Genomic DNA, 20,532 nt, shown 5'->3' on the forward strand with positions numbered 1-20,532 from the left:
ACAGCAACCACCGAGTTTCACAAGCAAAATGTTGAGGGACTGGTTGAGGAAGATCGTCCTATCACTCAGAGAGGAACTACAAGCACAATCGGCGTTTCACAACAACGTGTGGGTCACCTTATTGCTTTGCTTTGCTATCAGAAGATCTGTGCACTATGGGCACCGCCGATGCTGATTCCTGAAATGAAAGCGTAGAGACTTGAAATTCGCCAGGAACTCCTCTCGCGTTACGAGAATGGAGGTGACGCCTTTCTCCTTTCAATTGTGACAGGAGACGAAACGTCGGTACACCATTGCTTCGAGACTGTGATTGCTGAAACGGAGTGTCGACTTCTTCCGTGACGGCTTCAGAAAACTTGTTGACCGTTGGCAGAAATGTATCCAGTTGGCTGGCGATTATGTGGAAAAGTAAATATTGTTAATTAAAGATACATTGTAAGGATTATTTCTGCGTTTGATTTATTAAAATATTTCTATCCAAACCCAATTAACGAAGGTGGAGGCATTACTTTTCATTCAACCCTCGTATATGAGTATTGTATACACAGAGGAACTGTGAGTGGAGGGCACCCCCTTACAGTGAAACCATTAGTAACTTCAAGACATACAGTACAAGCATTTTTGTGTTTCCTGTCAGTGACTCTTGATTAGTTCCTGAATGAATACATCGCCTTCTGACTTTTTTTTTCTTTTGACTAGAACCTATTCATGTGCGCGCACAGCATGTTGAGTATATGTTCTCCTACATTTTTGATGCGTTTTGTAATTCCTCCCACACTGACTGTGTGTGTGGTTCAGCCCACCGACCTATTGGTTATTCCCTTCTGTTAAGTAATACCAAGTGATTTATTTGTTTCTGATATATTCGAACAGGATCAGTTACACATTTCTTGGGTAATGGAATTGTCTGTGGTAAATAATGAGAAAGAAGTGGATTGTTGTGATGGCAAGCTTTAGGTGGATGGCGTGCCACTCGCCGTTATCAGCCATGACCCACCTGTCAGAGTTACCCCAAATGCTTGTGTTTACTATCTGTATGCACAAAATATTACACGCTGCTGGCGGAGGAACCATTTTCAAGGTGCTGTAGATTCCCCCTCGCGCGGAGTCTTCCCTGCGGCCCCACGCCACTCTCCATGACCACTGCTGCTTTTGCCAGCTATCTGCCAACTCCCTGCTGTCGCCTGTATTCTGCGAACTCCAGTCTCTCTGGGAACAAAATCGGCCCATAGCGTGGTTCACCGTAATTGCGGTGGTGATACCAATGAGACGAGTTTCCATGTTTAGCATTGGAGTCCTTTTCCCTTGTCAGGGTTGTAATCGCTGATAATGCATCATAATGACTTATACTTGATGTTTAATGATGCCATAGCTACGAGTTAATGATATACACAAAACGTGTACCCTATTACACAGAGGCTTGCTAGAAGTAATAGGAGCAGATCTTTATTTAGTACTTAACCTTCGTCATATTTTACTTGCCAGATATTCTGTAACAGCTTTACACTATTTCTGACGGATTACGTTTCCCCTTCTACAGCAAACACAGTACCCTTAAAATCAGCCATAGCGACTAAAGCAACAATAACTGTTCTTAGTGCATCACCCTCATTTGCAGCTTGACTAATCTGCCCATATAACCCTGAACTCTGTACCCTTGGAACGGCCTAAAGGAAACCAAATGAACGTCTTTTTAATGCTAGTAGAGTTTTGTTGATTACACTAGCAAAACATTCTGTACTATATTGGCTGTTTGCAGGTGGGGGCTTTTGGCAGCTCTTCGGTTCAATATGGAAGTAATAGTTTTGCCTTAGAACACACCCAATGCTGTGGCGTTAAGTGGTGTTCGAGGACACAAAATCTGTTTTTATACTGAAAGAGCTATTCCGCAGTACCATGTCCGGGAAAGCCGTATAGTGGACTACATTATGACCCGTAGACTTTTTGGCTACTTCCTTTTTATATTTGATCACTGGAACAACCTAAAATACAACCAAGAAAGTCTATGCCCTGTTCGGCCGTAACTCTAACATGAAGCCGAGAAAACAAATGCTCCACCATCCGTTACACTGGTACAGTTTTGTACACTGACTTGATTAGCTGTTCCAAAACTTACGTGTCAAAATGAGGAAATCCTAAAATGCTGTTGACTTCAAAGGTTTCGATTTAGTGACGTAAATTTTGTTACTTTTATGCTGTGTTCAATTAATATCAATCAATATCTATTCCATATCTTTACGCAGACCAAATCTACCACTCTTACAATCATAATACGAAACCACTGCAGTCATACATATAACATCATACATTTAGCTTTAATTGGTTTCTTTCTATTTACCAAGTACGAATTACTGGTATGAACCTATTAGTCATTGTACCCTCACCTTTCGGTAAGAGAACCACACCAGCCAGACATTACGTCAAAGCTTGGAACCTCACATCAGCTGCTGAGTCTCGCTCGGCTGCATGCAGTGCTGTCTGTCACTATGGTCCTTAATGCCGCACAGTAGTAGATGAAGAAAAATCTCTACATTCTGCCCTCCAGATTTTTACCTTTGCACGATTGACTTGGGATAGCATTATACCCTATAAGTGTCCAAAATCTTGAATCTTCAATAATAGGGGCCTGTCGTAATATTTTAAATACGCTATGAGTCACAAATAGGTTGATTAATTCGGAATGAAATTTTCAGTTTCCAGCAGAGTGTGCGCTGATATGAAACTTCATGGCAGATTAAAACTGTGTGCGGACCAAGTTCGAGTCCCGGTCCGGCACACAGTTTTAATCAGCCATGAAGTTTCATATCAGCACACACTCCGCTGAAGAGTGAAAATCTGGAAACATCCCCCAGCCTGTGGCAAAGCCATGTCTCAGCAGTATCCTCTCTTCCAGGAGTGCTAGTTCTGCAAGGTTCGCAGGAGAGCTTCTGTGAAGTTTGGAAGGTGGGAGACGAGGTACTGGCGGAAGTAAAGCTGTGAGGACGGGGCATTAGCCGTGCTTGGATAGCTCAGTTGGCAGAGCACTTGCCCGCGAAGGCAAAGTCCCGAATTAGAGTCTCGCTCCGGCACACAGTTTTAATCCCTAAGGAAGTTTCAAGTTGGTTAGTTGTACATTTCTTCCAATTAAGAAAGAAAACCGAAAAAATACCATGCGAATCTGATCCTGTTCAGAATATAGGAATTAAAAGTTTAGAATCAGTAGGTCAAATTTACACAAACTTTCGTCACAGTGTGAGTCATGAGTGGTTGCATGGTGCAAATAACATCGTTTTGTTAGTATTCCAGTTCCTGGGTAGACGAAACTACGTGTTCCAACAGCCCTCCCACAGTCTATATTTCATTTGCTTGTTAGTAGATAGGGGTGGCCGAGAGGTTCTAGGCGCTACAGTCAGGAACCGCGCGACCGCTACGGTCGCAAGTTGGAATCCTGCCTCGGGCATGGATGTGCGTGATGTCCTTAGGTTAGTTAAGTTTAAGTATTTCTACTTTCTTGGGGACTGATGACCACAGAAGTTAAGTCCCATAGTGCTCAGAGCCATTTGAACCTTGTTACTAGATACTGCGGTACAGATATGGTATTTTTCTCTCAATCATTCGTTCTTCATGATTTTACTATATTTATCAACTGATTGACATTGAAATTTTTCAGAACATCTTCATTTCTAACTTGGACCATTCTTCTACAACCGATTATCGTTCTCATATATTTCATTTCAGAGGCCTGTATTTCTTTTTCTTTTCTCTTACCAATAATATACCAGGTTCCCCCTCCTAAGAGCCGTCAGGCGCATTTCCTCTGACGTTGTGGCAGATACTTACCGTTCCGATTTTCCATCGTGGAGCTGAAGTCAGTCCAGACAATTACTGCTCGTCTCTTCTTTCACGAGACACCGCGTGTCAATAAAAACGTAGGCTTGTTTCCCGTTGCAAGCAAAATTATTTTTAAATCGGAAAGTTACGCGCCCATCGGATAGAGCGATCCCAAATTAGTTTAGTACCATAGTCCACCTATCGATATCTATTAACACGGATAGTAAAACACAACGAGTAAACACGAATCCTGAGGCTTACTGCTGCTGCCAAGCATTCAGTGCTACTGAAGTACTGGTTACACTTCCAGTTTTACTGTCCCTTTTAACACACATGGATGAAACCAATATCGCACTACAGTAATGTGCGACCATTCTATTAACCTGCATGTAAAATCCAGCTTTAAAAATCATTTTGTTTGTAACGGGAAACAAACCGACGCCTTCCGTCGACACAGTGCCTCGCCAAGAGGTGATCAGTACTACTTGTTTCAATGAGTCCAACTACACAGTGCAAAAACAAAATTGTAAATATGTGCTGAAACACCAGGAAAAATGTGCCTGACGGCTCTTAGGATCACTGTTCTTGGGACATTATGTTTCTGGTTTACTTCTGTCGTGTCACATATTGATCTTAATTTGTTGGCTGTTGACTGAATCGCTAGCTGAGCTGTTCTCTCTTCTTTTCTTTAACTCGATGGAAAAAAAAAAAAAAAAAACTTTCTGTTTTGTCGTTGTCGTGCAAGTTGAAGGCAAGGCAGTGAGTTTTTCTCAAGTACTAATTTAGTTTTACTTTACTGGATTTGATTATTAATACAAACTGTTACGTAGCCTTGCTGTTCCAGTTTTCTGTTAAACATTCTTCCTGTTTACTCCGTTTATGTTTATTTAATGTTCAGCTTTTTACGTTTTACGTTGTATTACCACCTGGCTGTCAAAGATGTTATTTACTGCACTTTTATGCTTCAACTTAGACGTGTAACTTCTTTTCCTGTATCGTTTACAGGCATTGTAACTTCTTTGATGACTAGTCATTAAATGTCTCAAGATGGCCTTGGAAGCCGTAAACGGGTTAACACAGAAAAATTAATACTGTAGAACTAAAGCAAACTAGCGCTTTTGATTTATTTAGCATTCCAGTAATATAATCATACTACAATTTTCTAATCTACTAAGTCATAGAAACCGCTCGTGCTGAGACTGAACTGGTGGTATGACACACGGACTTTTTTTATTAATTTGTTGCCGCTCATCTCGTTTTACCCCTATTTTTAGTACACTTCTTGCATTAGATTCACATGCGGTATTCATTGATCGGTTACCGGTCTCATGAACAACACGCAGCTCAATGCGCCAACGGTGTTTCTTCGCATCTTCGTGGTCCTGCTGAAAAAGTCCTGGGTCCGTAGCAGCGAAGTGCCACATCCTTCCTGCTCTCTGCTTCCTCTTTCAGACTCTTACACCGTAGCAAAGTATTACCCGGAAACTGCACATCTAGGGCGCCTCGGGGGGGGGGGGGGGGGGGGGGGGGGAGGGGGGGGAGGAAGAGCTTGCGGTCGAATCAGCGGAAGAAAGACGTACAGGCGCTTTTCCGGAATTTATCGCTTTGGAGCTTTGGCCGGGAGAGACGGATTGGCGCTTCCGGCTTTCCTGGTGCAGTTTAAGAACGGGGAAAAATTTAATATGCGCCAGACGCAGATATGTATTCACACATATTGTCTGTAGGCTTTTACATATACGTGTTGAAGACGATCCAGAAATGGCAGAATGCATTTCCAAACCGAACAAGCCTCTTCCACACAAGGGCAAGACGATTAAACGCATATTTGGCATGTGTATTTTCAACACTGTGCTGGCGTAAAGGACCAACAATTATGTTTTGTTATTTATCTAGTTTCCTCAGAAATACCAATGGAGGTGAGAAGGGGGGGGGGGGGTCACTTATTCTAATCTATTCATGTACCTCATATTTTAAAATTTCGAAAAAAATATGGATTCTTTCTAATGATCTGTTTTACCAGATTTTGTAATTGTATTAAGTTTCTCAATTAAAATTAACAAAAACGTTTGAGTAACAGTAGTGGATGTGTCTTCACAGCACACGCCATATTCATTACTTCATTTTCGAGACCCTTCTTGGACACAAATACAACATTGAAAAGTGTGTTGCGAATAAAAGTCAACGACAGTTAAGGAAATTTATACTTTTTATATTTTTTGCGCTGCTCATAACGTCATAGAGTATGTCCACTCCACCAGTAGCACACGTTATGGAGCACGCGTTGGTATTGCTTGCTAAGACTGTTCTAAAAGATATTTTCAAGTTCTGGACCACACTTATAGATCAGTACTTATGTAAAATCATGTTGTTATTAAAAGTTGACAACAAATAACGAATTTTTTAAAATTTATTGGTGATAGGCATAAAGTAACCATTCCCACTGGTATTATATGTTATGAAAAATGCGTTGGTATTGCTAGGGTTAATGGTGACTGGTTTCGAGCGAGTCCGTTCATTTTCGAACTGTTTCCTGCACCATCATTACACAACAACGAAATAACTCCTGTGTGATATACACATAAGTTACGCTCCGTTCCTACAGTCAACATTCGAACTGTCTGTCCTTTGTACAACTAACTTCCATATTCAGTTTCTTCTCCATTGGTTGGCAGCACTGATTCTACAACGGCACTTCTTAAATTCAGTGTTGTTCTTGTCTGGTGACTGTGTCGGTTCAGTTAATTTTCTTAGTCGTAGCTATTTCGCATCATTCTATGACGACTACTCCGTTGTCCGTACACACCAGGGGAGAAACAAGAGGAATTAGAAGCGACTAAATACTGCGTAAATTATTCGCGGAAAGCAGCTGCAGTACGGTGATAGCTGTGCTGTGAGCAAAACATTTACATTAGAATAAATCGCTTTAAAAGCAGACTTGTATCTGCCTGCAACGAAGAGAGTTCCAGTAGATATTCCACTTTGAAAATAGACATGAACACTGAGACGGCTGAGAGAATGGTTCGTGTTGACTGCCTTGCCAGAATTTATGATACTGCGCATCATTGCATCATTGAAAATTAGACACGGTTCAGAATTTGAAATTGTACATGAATCGTTCAAATGGCTCTGAGCACTATGGGACATAACATCTATGGTCATCAGTCCCCTAGAACTTAGAACTACTTAAACCTAACTAACCTAAGGACAGCACACAGCACCCAGTCATCACGAGGCAGAGAAAATCCCTGACCCCGCCGGGAATCGAACCCGGGAACGCGGGCGCGGGAAACGAGAACGCTACCGCACGACCACGAGCTGCGGACAAATTGTACATGAATCTGTAAGCTGTCATAATGTTTGTGTTCGGTGCGTATCATGTCAACTGACATGGGAAAAAATGGAAATGTCGACATTATTTTTAAGGTTTTTTAAAATGAAGGAAAATACTTTCCTATTCACGTATTAACCTTTGACGAGACGCAGGTCCAAATACAACGAACCGTAGGATAAGCGGCAAAACCTGACGTGGAAATGTTTATCTCTAGTCATAGCGAAAAAGCCAAGGTTCTGCAGGAAAGTTGATAATAACAGTGTTTTGGGTTATGGAAGCCCCACAGCTGATTCATTACATAGCTGAAGGTCAAACGGTGAACCGTCCTAGCTACTGCGAGATCTGAAATGAAAAACACATACGCTACGCAAGCAATGTATGACACAATAGTCATAGTTCACGAAATAAATGCACCAATCTGGCCGACCGAGCTTAACCTCTCGGTGCCTCCACCCCCCCTGCCCCCCCTCAATGCTATAATGCCATGCGACATAAATCCACTGCATGATAGTGGGCTTCCCCCCTTATTTCCTCTAGTTATACGCATCCATGTGGCTCTTCATATTTTCTAAAGCCATCTACCCTTCTTCCATTAAGCCTTCTCGGCCTTTCCGTAGCCCTTGCAGTCCAGCAAAGTAATTTCTTGGCCCTCATACACTTCGATCGCGCGGTTGTGTGTCCACTAACCTCCATTTCTTTTTGATTATGGTTACAATTCCACTTCAATCTGCTTGCTGATACATTTGTTTGTTTTGTTCTCTCTCCTAGTAATTCTCTGCTGAAATAAGAAGGGAGGAAGATTAGGGCTTAAAGTCCCGTCAACAACGAGATCATTAGAGACGGAGCACAAGCTAGTATTGTTTCGAGGATGGGGAAGGAAATCGGTTGCGCCCTTTACCTCGATCAACATTTCATCGTGTAGTTCACCAGTATCTTCGTATGTGTAGTTACGAAGTTCTGCAACATCTGACGCCAAACGAGAAACCATGCCGACAACAATCCCAGCATTCGCCGGGCTCGATTTGGGGGAATTGCGGAAAACCTAAATACAGGGTGTCCCACTCAACTCTCCCTGATTTCAAGGACCCAGGAGAGAAAAACCGAAGTAGATACGACAGTGAAACATGCACCATATTGTAGCGCATCTCAAATAGTTTATACTGCCGCGTCAGAAGTGCCAAGTATCGTCGCCAGAGAGCAACATGGTCGCATGAAGTGAAAATGGCGACTCCAAAGCAGCGCGTGCGAGCAGTAGTGTGATTTTCAGACGTAAAAACGCCGATTACTGCGCAGAGAAATTATCATCGTGTGTATGAATGTGATCCACCTGATGTGAAAACAATTAAGGAATAGTATAGGAAGTTTCTGGCAACGGGAAGTGTTCTGAAACATTCTGGCGGTGCACGTTACGGATTTTCAGAAGAGACAGTGGAGGACATCAGACAAACGTTTCTCAGAAGCCCACGTAAGTCAATTCGTCAAGCATCTAGGCAACCTGACGTACCTCGATCAACATTGCATCGTGTAGTTCACCAGCATCTTCATATGTGTACTTACAAAGTGCAAATTCTGCAACATCTGACGCCAAACGACAAACCATGCCGTCAACAATTTGCTGCATTTACGCTGCAGCGTATTGATATCGATGCCAGCTTCCTGGAAAGATGTTTATTCTCAGATGAGGCAACCTTTCATCTTTCAGGAAGGCTTAATAGGCATAGTGTTCGGATTTGGGGTTTGCAAAAGACGCACGTTGTCATTGAACATGTTCGTGACATTCCTGAACTACACATCTGGTGCGGGCTAATGCACGACAGGATTGTTGGACCGTTCTTCTTTTTGCGGAAAAAAACAGTGAATGGGTCAGTGTAGCTGGACATGTTTTGGAGCAGTTTGTCTACCCTCGGATACAAGAATTGCAACCCAACATCATTTTTCAACAAGATGGAGCTTCGCCGCATTGGTCAACGGCTGTTCGCAAGTTCCTGTGTAGGTAATTTCCAATCGTTGGATCGATCGCGGAGGACCCATTGCCTGGCCACCAGGTTCACCCGACATTACGCCTCTAGAGTTTTTCATATGGGGATTCCTGAAGGACCGCTTGTATGCGACCAAAGTGGATGATATTCTTACGTTGAGACATCGTATCACTAATTCGATTGCAACAATAATAGAGGAAACGTTACAAAGAACTTGGCAAGAAATTGAGTATAGCCTCGATATTCTACGTGCTACGAATGGTTCACATGTAGAGGTGTATTGACGATAAATAAATAAATTCTTTGAGATGCTCTACAATGTGGTGCAGTTTTCAGTGTCGTAACTACTGTGGGTTTTTTTTCCTGGGCCTTTGAAATCAGGGATGTTTGAGTGGGACTCCCTGTAAGGAGGATCGGACGCGGATGTAAAAGTGCGTCTTCCCGAAGGCGAAACTATTGTGCTAACCACTACGCCACCTTTCTCGATAATTTTCTACTGAGCGAGGCGATGGAGTAATGAATGTAGTGGATTCCATTTTCAGATGACTGTCCATTCAGATTTAATTTTTCTAGGGTTTTCCTAAATAATTTAACGCAAACGTTTTGATGATTCCTGATAGTAACGTTATTTCTTTATCCTAATCCGTCAAAGCCATTGGTCTAATTATCTCGTCGTCGATAGGATGATAAATCCAAATACATCTGTGCATTGGTCGCTGAACAATCCTTAATATTTGAATTTGAAACGTCCCCTTTTTGAAGAATTATACGTGACTGTGTTTAAACTGGCACACAATATTTTTAGCGCAACGCAATCTGACTTTCAATAATCCCTACAAAAGAATGGCCCTGACTAACATTAACCTATACCTTTCACAAATCACTTATCTCACAAAAATCTTCGTTACTCGAACTACTACAATACAGCGAGCGCCACTACTGCCAGCTAAATAAGATTCAAACTACAGAAGGCACTAAGTACTGATAGGCATAGTTAGCAAATGAAAGATTTTAATAGAGAACAAACAACGTATTTACCTTAATAGTGTTGAAAACTCATAATATACATAACAGTTCATGACACCCAGTTTTAAAAATTTCACAACTCCGCCATTTCTCTCCCCACATCCACCACTGCTGGCGGCTCACCTCCAACTGCGCAACGCTACGCGCTGTTAACATCCAGCTGCCCAACACTACAATGGCAGACAACAATGCAAACTAGCCACAGACTGCACACAGCACAGCCAGTGATTTTCATACAGAGCGCTACGTAACGTTGCCAATAAGAAAACATAAACAGCCTACTTACAAATTGTAGCGGCATTAAAAGTACGTATCTCAATTCTGGTAATACGCAAGCAAAGGCTTTTCAAGGTTACTTCTGAAAACTCTTTATAGTATTCTAAAAGTGCAGCAAGCCATTTTTACTTTTTGTGTTGTTTCCCACCCAGTTCTTCGTTTAGGTAACGTAGCCCAAACATGAAAGCTCATCAACTGGTTCTGTTTCAAATTATGAAATTCTCATTGACCTGAAGGAAACTATAGCACAGAAGTAAGTATTCTCCAGTAAACTAACATAGATTACAAGAATGCCTTACGTCTTATTTAATGCCAGGAGAGATTCTGTTGATTCAAAAACTCCCAAAAAATTTATTAGTCCCAAAAATACTAATAATTAGTACTTTTTGTTCAGGTCTGTCACTTTAGACGTGACGTTCAATTGGGCTGTTGCGCTACATTCGCTTCTGCTGCCAACTAGTTTCTTTGCGTGATTGAAATACAATTTTATTTCTGTTCGTAGGTGATAATAATGACTATAGACCTATCAGCCCAAGCTATATAACGTAAAATGTGAAACCGTCTGTGTATTACATTACTTTCGTCCTAAGTGTATTTCTTTGAGAAAAATATGAGAAGGATTCAACGTTCCATCGACGATAAAATCGTTAGAAACGGAACAGCTTTAGTTGAGAAACCCTAGTCAATGAAGATGGCGGTTTCCTGCAAGGAATCATCCCACCATTCGTATTAAAAGTTTTACAGAAACCATGGGAATCCTAAGTATAGAAGCTGAGACCAGAGTTAACGACAGCTATGTACTGAAATTGTTCTTATAAAGCTTTATGTGCTGTAAGTGCTACATAATAATAAAATCAATTGCGTCATGGATGTCACAATTAGGCCGTCACATGTGGTGCCTACATGCCGTCCTCGTTCCTTTCCTTTTCATTTGAGACAACTATCAAGGCAGCAACCAGAATCTAGTGGATACTAGTTACCAAAAAGCTGTTTCACTTTTATATACCATTTTATCTAGTTGAATCAAACGAAAAAATAGAGAATCGAAAATTTCATGTGGAATAACTAGGTCCTATGGACTGTCACGTATTGGAACAACGCTGAAAAGGCTAACGATAGATGCGACTCGATTTGGGGAAGCGAAATACGGGTGCTAAATTCCTAAGGTCAACCAACATACCTTTCTCTCTGCCATTAACATAGAGATTCAGACTGGAATCGCTAAATTTGCTACGAAAAGTTCCTCAGTTGGCTGCATGAAGCTGCTTGGATGCCGTTTTCGTCTCCCGATCAGTGTCAATGCAGAAATGAGTAGTGTAATGTGTCAATGCAGAAATGAGTAGTGTAATGTAAAGTCAAAGAAATCTTATGCAAATTATTATGACCTCAGGACCTTTCACGGCAGCACTATTTCTTCGTGTTGTATATGAATTTACTTACCTTCACTGGTTAAAAACTACTAATGTCTGATACTATAATATTTCCTCATTATGTTATCAGCTGTCCTCAGATTAGGTTTTATGAATGAAGAGATTATGTTGGTGATCAAGTGTCGGAAGCGTTGTTAGGAGACAGAACGAGATTAAAATACTAAATTTATCAAATTTCGGAAGTGTTGTTAGGAGACAGAACGAGATTAAAATACAAAATTTATCAAATTTGGGTGTTTCACCAAAATTTTAGAACATATGCAAAGTGAAAACTATTTGTTTTAGAAAATAACTGAAATATGTGTAATACGCAGGAAACGCAATATTAAACACCAAAGATTTGCTTATTCGAGAGTTTACTACCATACTATATACAGTACAGTAGCGTATTACGACATGTTCGAAACACAAGCTAGCCCAAAGTACTGAGAACAAATAGGAATTACGGGGGTTGCCCAGAAAGTAATGCACCGCATTTTTTGCTGCAACAATTCTTTATTAAACATAACCAGTATTACACACACGAAAAAATGGTGTTTTATCTACGCACCCTATTTTTCCACGTAATCTCCATTCCTTTCTATGGCCTTGCTGCAGCGCAAAACAAGAGCGTGTATGCCCTTTCACTGTGTGAATCACCTCCTCACGGTCGTCATAACGTCTTCCACGAATGGCATCCTCGCGAATGACATCAGCTCGCTGCAACATGTCAGGTGTGACAGACGTGGATGGTCTCCCAGACCGCTGCAAATATAGGAGCTCCGCGGAACCGTCTTCTGATGACCTCACCCTCCGTGCCCAGCGACTAACTGTGCTTCTATCGACAGCAGATGCTGTGAATATTTCCCACAGTTTTTTCTCTGCAGTGAGAAATTCAATGACGGTACGTTGCTTGTAACATACAACACCTACAGACGCCAGTTTGAAACTGTCCTGCAGCTACGCTATCTGTCGGAAGTGACTGAAACTTTGCGCGCTCATTCAGGAGACTTCAAATAACATATCCGTAACTTTTCGCATTCATAGCATTGTTTTCGGCAGAGCACAAAAATGCGGTCCATTACTTTCTGGGCAACCTTCGTACCTTTATTTCTCTAAGACATGTTGACACAGCGATAAACGACTTTCTCTAAGCAGATGCCACAACCTACTGGGAACAGGCAGAAACGAAAATAAACATGGCACTGAAAGCAGTTGGTGTATAGTATATGCTACATCAGGCAGAGAGAATGTAGATTACCACCTGAGCTTGGAAACAAAATTTGGATATGGAATATATGCTACATAAGCACTGAGGAGGGTATGCTGTGGACTATGCTCCTTCATGCGCATAAGAGATGCATAATCCATTTCCTGTGCAGGCAGAAGACAATGGCGATAACAGTCATCATCAAATACACTACTGTCCATTAAAATTGCTACACCAACAAGAAATGCAGATGATAAACGGGTATTCATTGGACAAATATATTGTACCAGAACTGACATGTGATTAGATTTTCACGCAATTTGGGTGCATAGATTCTGAGAAATCAGTACCCATAACAACCACCTCTGGCCGTAATTGCGGCCTTGATACGCTTGGGCATTGATTCAGAGCTTGGATGGCGTGTACAGGTACAGCTGCCCATGCAGCTTCAACACGATACCACAGTTCATCAAGAGTAGTGACTGGTGTATTGTTACGAGCCAGTTGCTCGGATACCATTTACCAGATGTTTTCAATTGGCGAGAGATCTGGAGACTGTGCTGGCCAGGGCAGCAGTCGAACATTTTCTGTATCCAGAAAGGCTCGTATGGGACCTGCGACATGCGGTCGTGCATTATCCTGCTGAAATGTAGGGTTTTGCAGGGATCGAATGAAGGGTAGAGCCACGGGTCGTAACACATCTGAAATGTAACGTCCATTGTTCAAAGTGCCGTCAATGCGAAGAAGAGGTGACCGAGACGTGTAACCAATGGCACCCCACACCATCACGCCGAGTGATACGCCAGTATGGCGATGACGAATACTCGCTTCCGATGTCAGTTCACCGCTATGGCGCCAAACACGGATGCGACCATCATGATGCTGTAAACAGAACCTGGATTCATCCGAAAAAATGACGTTTTGCCATTAGTGCACCCAGGTTCGTCGTTGAGTACACCATCGCAGGCGCTCCTGTCTGTGATGCAGCTTCAATGGTAACCGCAGCCATGGTCTCCGTGCTGATAGTCCATGCTGCTGCAAACGTCGTCGAACTGTTCGTGCAGATGGTTGTTGTCTTGCAAACGTCCCCATCTGTTGACTCAGCGATCGAGACGCAGCTGCACGATCCGTTACAGCCATGCGGAGAAGATGCCTGTCATATCGACTGCTAGTGATGCGAAGCCGCTAACAGTCATTGCATCTCGACAACGCGAGCAGCAGTGTCGTGATACGATAAACCGCAATCGCGATAGGCTATAATCCGACCTTTATCAAAGTCAGAAAGGTGATGATGCGCATTTCTCCTCCTTACACGAGGCATCACAACAACGTTTCACCAGGCAACTCCGGTCAACTGCTGTTTGTGTATGAGAAATCGGTTGGAAACTTTCCTCATGTCAGCACGTTGTAGGTGTCGCTACCGGCGCCAACCTTGTGTGAATGCTCTGAAAAGCTAATCATTTGCATATCACAGCATCTTCTTCCTGTCGGTTAAATTTCGCGTCTGTAGCACGTCATCTTCGTGGTGTAGCAATTTTAATGGCCAGTAGTGTAGATAATTGTAGTCCTGGGTATATCAATTATAAAGTAGCCTATTGCTGGTAGAAAATAATTTGATCCAGAATATATACAACATCTTGTTACATAGCATAAAATCGTGTATCATGAGAAATGTGTTTTATGAGAGCCTCTAGGTACGAGTTAGTTTAGTTTACCTGCATGTCTGAAAGAACATACACTATTGACGATCCACAACTGTCGAAAGAGTCCGAAATTAAATCCCTGAATATAAATTCCTTGACATTAGCTGTACCAGTTAGGGATCTACTGCCGGATCGAGACTCGAAACCGGATATCCAATTTATCGATAGTGGTCGTCTTGATGATTTCAGTGGCCTGTGCTGTAACGATGTAGACAGTGCGATACAGGTAAATTTTGGTTGGTTTAGGGAGAGTGTACACACAGCCGAAGTGGTTAAGACAATCAGTCGCTATAAGCGAATTCCGCATTCGAATCCCGGCCCAGCATAAATTTTCATTTTTCACTGTTGGTTCGTAGATCTATACCTAGTACAGCTACTATCAAGGAGAATGAGATTTTCACTCTGCAGCGGAGTGAGCGCTGATATGAAACTTCCTGTCAAGTTAAAACTGTGTGCCGGTACGAGACACGATCTCGGGACCTTTGCCTTTCGCGGACAAGTGCTCTACCATCTGAGCTACCCAATCACGACTCACGCCCCGTCCTCACAGCTTTACTTCTGCCAGTACCTCGTCTCCTATCTTCCAAACCTTACAGAAGCTCTCCTGCGAAAGGCAAAGGTCCAGAGTTCGAGTCTCGGTCCGGCACACAGTTTTAATCTGCTAGGAAGTTTCTTACTATCAAGGAATTCGCATTCATGAAATTACTTTCGAATTATTTTGTAGAGCTGTGAATAGCCAAGAGTGTCTGTTGTTTCAGACATGCATGTAAGTATTACAAGCCTAGGCGGGCACACAATAGTAACCACGTTAGTCACGGTTTCTTGTTGTCTCATTCATCCCATTGCAATAATCCAGATACTACTTCGAGTGTTAGGTGACGAATTCAGTGGACTACGATACGAAGATGTAGACAGTTTGGGTTGGCCTGGGAAGTGGGCACAGGTAGCCAAAGTGGTTAAGGCGACCGCTCACATTAAATGGGAATTCCGAATTCGAGTCCCGGTCCAGCACAAATTTTAATTTACACTATTGGCTAGTAGAACTGTACGTAATACAGCAGATGTCAAGGAATTCTAGTTCAGCAAATTGATTTGGAAGAATCAGTGCAGATCAGCCGGCGAATGGAACAAGGCAGGTTGGTAAATATAAGTCTGATGCATAGCAAAAATCTCCAGATAGGGTTATTTTAAACGATGTTCGGAATATGATTAACATGACCATAAGTTAGAGTAAAATCAGTTGGCTGTGTAAAAGTTACAGAAAACGTCTGGAAGCAAGGGGTGTTGTTGGAAAGCTCACCGTAATCTTCTTCGTAGACGATGGCGACTCGCGTCCAGTTGAGGAAGGCCATGACGTCCTGGAAAGCATTGTTGAGCAGCGACTGCGAGGGGTAGAGGTTGATGGAGAACTCTTTGTACTCGGTGTCGAGGTCGAGGCGCGCCTCCAGGTGGGGGATGTCGAGCGCGTCGCAGATGGAGTGGATGTGTGCGCCCAGCAGCGGGTCCGACGGCCCGAACACCGCCTGGACGCCGAACCTCACCTGCTGGCAAGCTGAGGCGCACACAGTTATCAGTATAAGGACTGCAGGTCACACGAAATACAACAGACTAGAAAGATCCCCAATGCTGATGAGAGGTTTATCACTACTCCTCATTTGCCTCGTCTATCCAGCCAAAGCTGGTGACGTAGTGATAAACCTCTCATCAGCATTGGGGAACATGTAGTGACAGGCTCAGTATTAGAACTGTTGATCTCACGATACTGAATAGGCTAGAAAGGCGAAGATAATGACGAGTAGTGATACCTTGTTTACTGCGTGTTCCCCCTTGTCGATGTGAGGTTTATCACTAGTCACCATTATCTACGTTGTTCTGTTGTTGTTGTTGTCTTCAGTCCTGAGAGTGGTTTGATGCAGCTCTCCATGCTACTGTGTCCTGTGCAAGCTTCTTCATCTCCAAGTACTTACTGCAACTTACATCCTTCTAAATCTGCTTAGTGTATTCATCTATTGGTCTCCCTCTACGATTTTTACCCTCCACGCTGCCCTCCAGTGCTAAATTTGTGATCCCCTGATGCCTCAGAACATGTCCTACCAACTGGTCCCTTTTTCTTGTCAAGTTGTGCCACAACCTCCTCTTGTCCCCAATTCTATTCAGTACCTCCTCATTAGTTATGTGATGTACCCATCTAATCTTCAGCATTCTTCTGTAGCACCACATTTCGAAAGCTTCTATTCTCTTCTTGTCCAAACTAGTTATCGTCCATGTTTCACTTCCATACATGGCTACGCTCCATACAAATACTTTCAGAAACGACTTCCTGACACTTAAATCAATACTCGATGTTAAGAAATTTCTCTTCATCAGAAACGCTTTCCTTGCCATTGCCTGTCTACATTTGATATCCTCTCTACTTCGACCATCATCAGTTATTTTGCTCCAAAACTCCGTCACTACTTTAAGTGTCTCATTTCCTGATCCAATTCCCTTATCATCACCCGACTTAATTCGACTACATACCATTATCCTCGTTTTGCTTTTGTTGATGTTCATCTTGTATCCTCCTTTCAAGACACTGTCCATTCCATTCAACTGCTCTTCCAAGTCTTTTGCTGTCTCTGACAGCATTACAATGTCATCGGCGAACCTCAAAGTTTTTATTTCTTCTCCATGGATTTTAATACCTACTCCGAATTTTTCTTCTGTTTCATTTACTGCTTGCTCAATATACAGATTGAATAACATCGGGGAGAGGCTATAAACCTGGCTCACTCCCTTCCCAACCACGGTTTCCCTTTCGTGCCCCTCGACTCTTATAACTGCCATCTGGTTTCTGTACAAATTGTAAATAGCCTTACGCTCCCTGTATTTTACCCCTGCCACCTTAAGAATTTGAAAGTGAGTATTCCAGTCCGTTGTTCTAGCCGAAGCTAATGAGAGTGATAATCCTCACATCAACACTGGGGAACATGTAGTAAACAAGGTGAAGATCTTCTGTCAGTTTGGAAGCAAAACAACGCGTGGTGGACCAAGCAAGGATATTAGACGCAGAGTAACACATGTGAATGGAGTATTTCTTGCCAAAAAAGTCGACTTATAAAAACATAGATTTGAATTTTCGGGAAGAAATTCCTGAGAACCAAAGTCTGGATCATAGCGTTGTATGAAAGTAGTAAAAAATCCTCGATGAATTACTCAGCATTAGTGTCTACACGCACGGATCACTGGTATGTATAAATATGGATTATCTAGGTCGAAGCGCCGAGAGCGCTATATGTACGTGTTGCTCAGTTGTTGAAATCGCGGGCTGGAAATCAGTGGTAGTGGTCGAAAGAGCGGATGGGCCTGTCGGCCTTGCAACACCCAACGACTGCGATGAGATTACGTATATTTTTCCGGCGTAATAAATCTTGATGTTCTTCAAGGGTACGGAACCGGAGCTCATGGTCCTGACGATAAGATTTCGACAGTCCGTCAGGCCGTCATCTTTTGGTGAGTTTGCAAGTGCATAACCACGCCGGAACTGAGGTAACATCAGATACGGTGGCTCCCTTATACACCGGGAACAGGCCACTGCCCTTGCGAAAGAAACAAAAGAGCTGCCCTCTTCTAAGCGAATAAATACGAGGCCGCCGGCTTAGAAACTAACGAAAGCGATGAATTGCTAATTAAGAAGTAGCCGGTAGAAAACCAGGCCGTTGTTGTTTTTTATCTGATAAAAAGGGAGTCCACATTTTGCTTAAAGGAAATCATTATCTCTGTTAATAATATCACCGGATAATAGTGTTTCGATGGATTCCTTAAGTACAAAAATTCCAATAACGGGAAGCCAGAGCAATGATTTGCCTCACTTTAGATATCACATTATGCCCTTCGCTGAGACAGTGTTCAGCGACGGGAGATTTTTCGCACATTGGTCATGAACCGTACGAATAGTGTGTCCAATATAAGCCTTTCCGTAATGACAGGGAATTATATATATACAGCAGGCGTCCTCAATTCCGAATCATCTTTAACAGATCCGAGAAGGACACTTTTAATACCGCATTTTCTGAAGTTCTTGAAATAAATATAGCGTTTTCTGAGGATTCTTGAAATTTTCGAAGAAATTCTTCCCGCAAAGTGTAAAATAGCACCAGATTTACAAGCGTCCCTTGTTGGTACGCATGGTGATCCAGATTTAAAACCACGAAAATTTTTATGATCAGTATATCCATTTTGCCTGAGAACAACCAAGGTAATTCGCAGTATTTTTCAATTTCTATCGAAAATTTTTTGCTTGGAGGGCAGTCCTTTCGCTTCTCGCACATGCACAATGGCCTGTTCCTGGGGCATAAGGAGCCGCCGTCTCTGATGTTACCTCAGTTCCAGAGTGATTGTACACCTGCAATCTCACCTGAAGATGGTGGGCATTTAGACGGTCGAAATATCTTGTCGTCAGGTAGATGAACTCCAGTTCCATACCCGCGCAGAACATCAGCAAACAGCTGTTATTATACCTATCGCTGACGAAGTGTGTTATATAAAACGGAATTGCGTGAATAGAATTAAAATGGACGTTGCGGCCGTGATGGCACCACCCACATCGGCCAGTATTAGATTTCAGTATTGATTTCATTACAGTGTTGAGCACGCATGTATATCATCAGAGTGGCGTGTGACAATCGACATTTTAATTTGATTGGTCAGTATCGAGATTAAACGGTTGCAGCTTGTAAGGGGAAGAGAAATATTGGCTAGGATATTGCACCCACTAAATTAATTTTCTGTATGAGAACGTAACGAAACTTCATATCGCAACTTTAGCTAACTGTTTTCAAGTTTATACATGACTGCAAAGTTTCAGGCGGTGTGGAAATCCATCTGCATTTTGAAATGCAATCAAAACCCGTAATCACTGCAGACCCAATGAAAATATCCGTTACTCCGCTAAAATCAGGGATATTTTCATGCCTCAAATGCTTTAGGGTCAATGTAAGCCTAATGTTAGACGTATATGTCGTGTAGGTAAATCTGTCGGCGATGTTGACTATGCATATTCCACAAAAATTCTAACAATCCTCTTTTTACTCTCTTATTTTCTAGTGGGAAGCGGAATCTTCATCACGCTGAAATATGAAATACGCTTCATTCAACTCCTTTCCTCAAGTAATTCTCTGGCACTGTGCCATCCCCTGAGAATTGCAACCCCACACTGTTTCATCAGGAAGTCATTAACGGTAAATGCACGACATTGCTTCCCGCAATTATAAAACTTAATTGTCTACGGAAATGCTAGTATGTACTAGACTTACCTTAATTGTAGAGGAATAATACCGAATATTGCCATTGCATCTTGTAAGAGAATGTAGAGCGAATCTCACTACAAGGTTGCATTGTGATTTGTTCTGTTTTGTTTAAAGAGTTGTTTTACACTCCAGCTCTCTTTCTTTCAAAATAAAAATTTAACCACAACGGAGTATTCATCTAAAAGATTATAAATTTAAGCGTCAAATTTCCTGGCTGACGTTAGACAGTATTGTGATCTAATGCACGGAATTTAAAAGCTAGGCTCTATAGTAAACAGAAAACACTTTCCTAATGCTCTGGAAATCAGTACTTATTTGGTCATGAGCTGGCTTATTATTTCCTGTCAAGTACTGATGGAAAATTCAGATGATGTTAAAAGTTATATTTTTGGTGATACTATTCTGACACAACATTTATGAAAGTCAAGACTTGTAAAAGAGTGATCTTCTGAAGCGAAACTAATGTAAGGACGGAAAATAATTTGTCTTGATAACATGAA

The 20,532-nt window shown here is 42.2% G+C and overlaps 1 protein-coding gene across 1 annotated transcript in view; it reads right to left on the reverse strand.

The window, feature by feature from the left end:
- LOC124597824 (glutamate receptor ionotropic, kainate 2) overlaps positions 1–20,532 on the reverse strand; it is a 353,359-nt gene that overhangs the window by 200,139 nt on the left and 132,688 nt on the right. The window contains exon 2 of the mRNA XM_047135963.1: positions 16,045–16,296. Within this exon, the coding sequence (XP_046991919.1) occupies positions 16,045–16,296 (252 nt within the window). The remainder of the gene's footprint in view (positions 1–16,044; positions 16,297–20,532) is intronic.

This window comes from Schistocerca americana, chromosome 1, assembly GCF_021461395.2.
Source record: "Schistocerca americana isolate TAMUIC-IGC-003095 chromosome 1, iqSchAmer2.1, whole genome shotgun sequence".
NCBI classification, from domain to species: domain Eukaryota; kingdom Metazoa; phylum Arthropoda; class Insecta; order Orthoptera; family Acrididae; genus Schistocerca; species Schistocerca americana.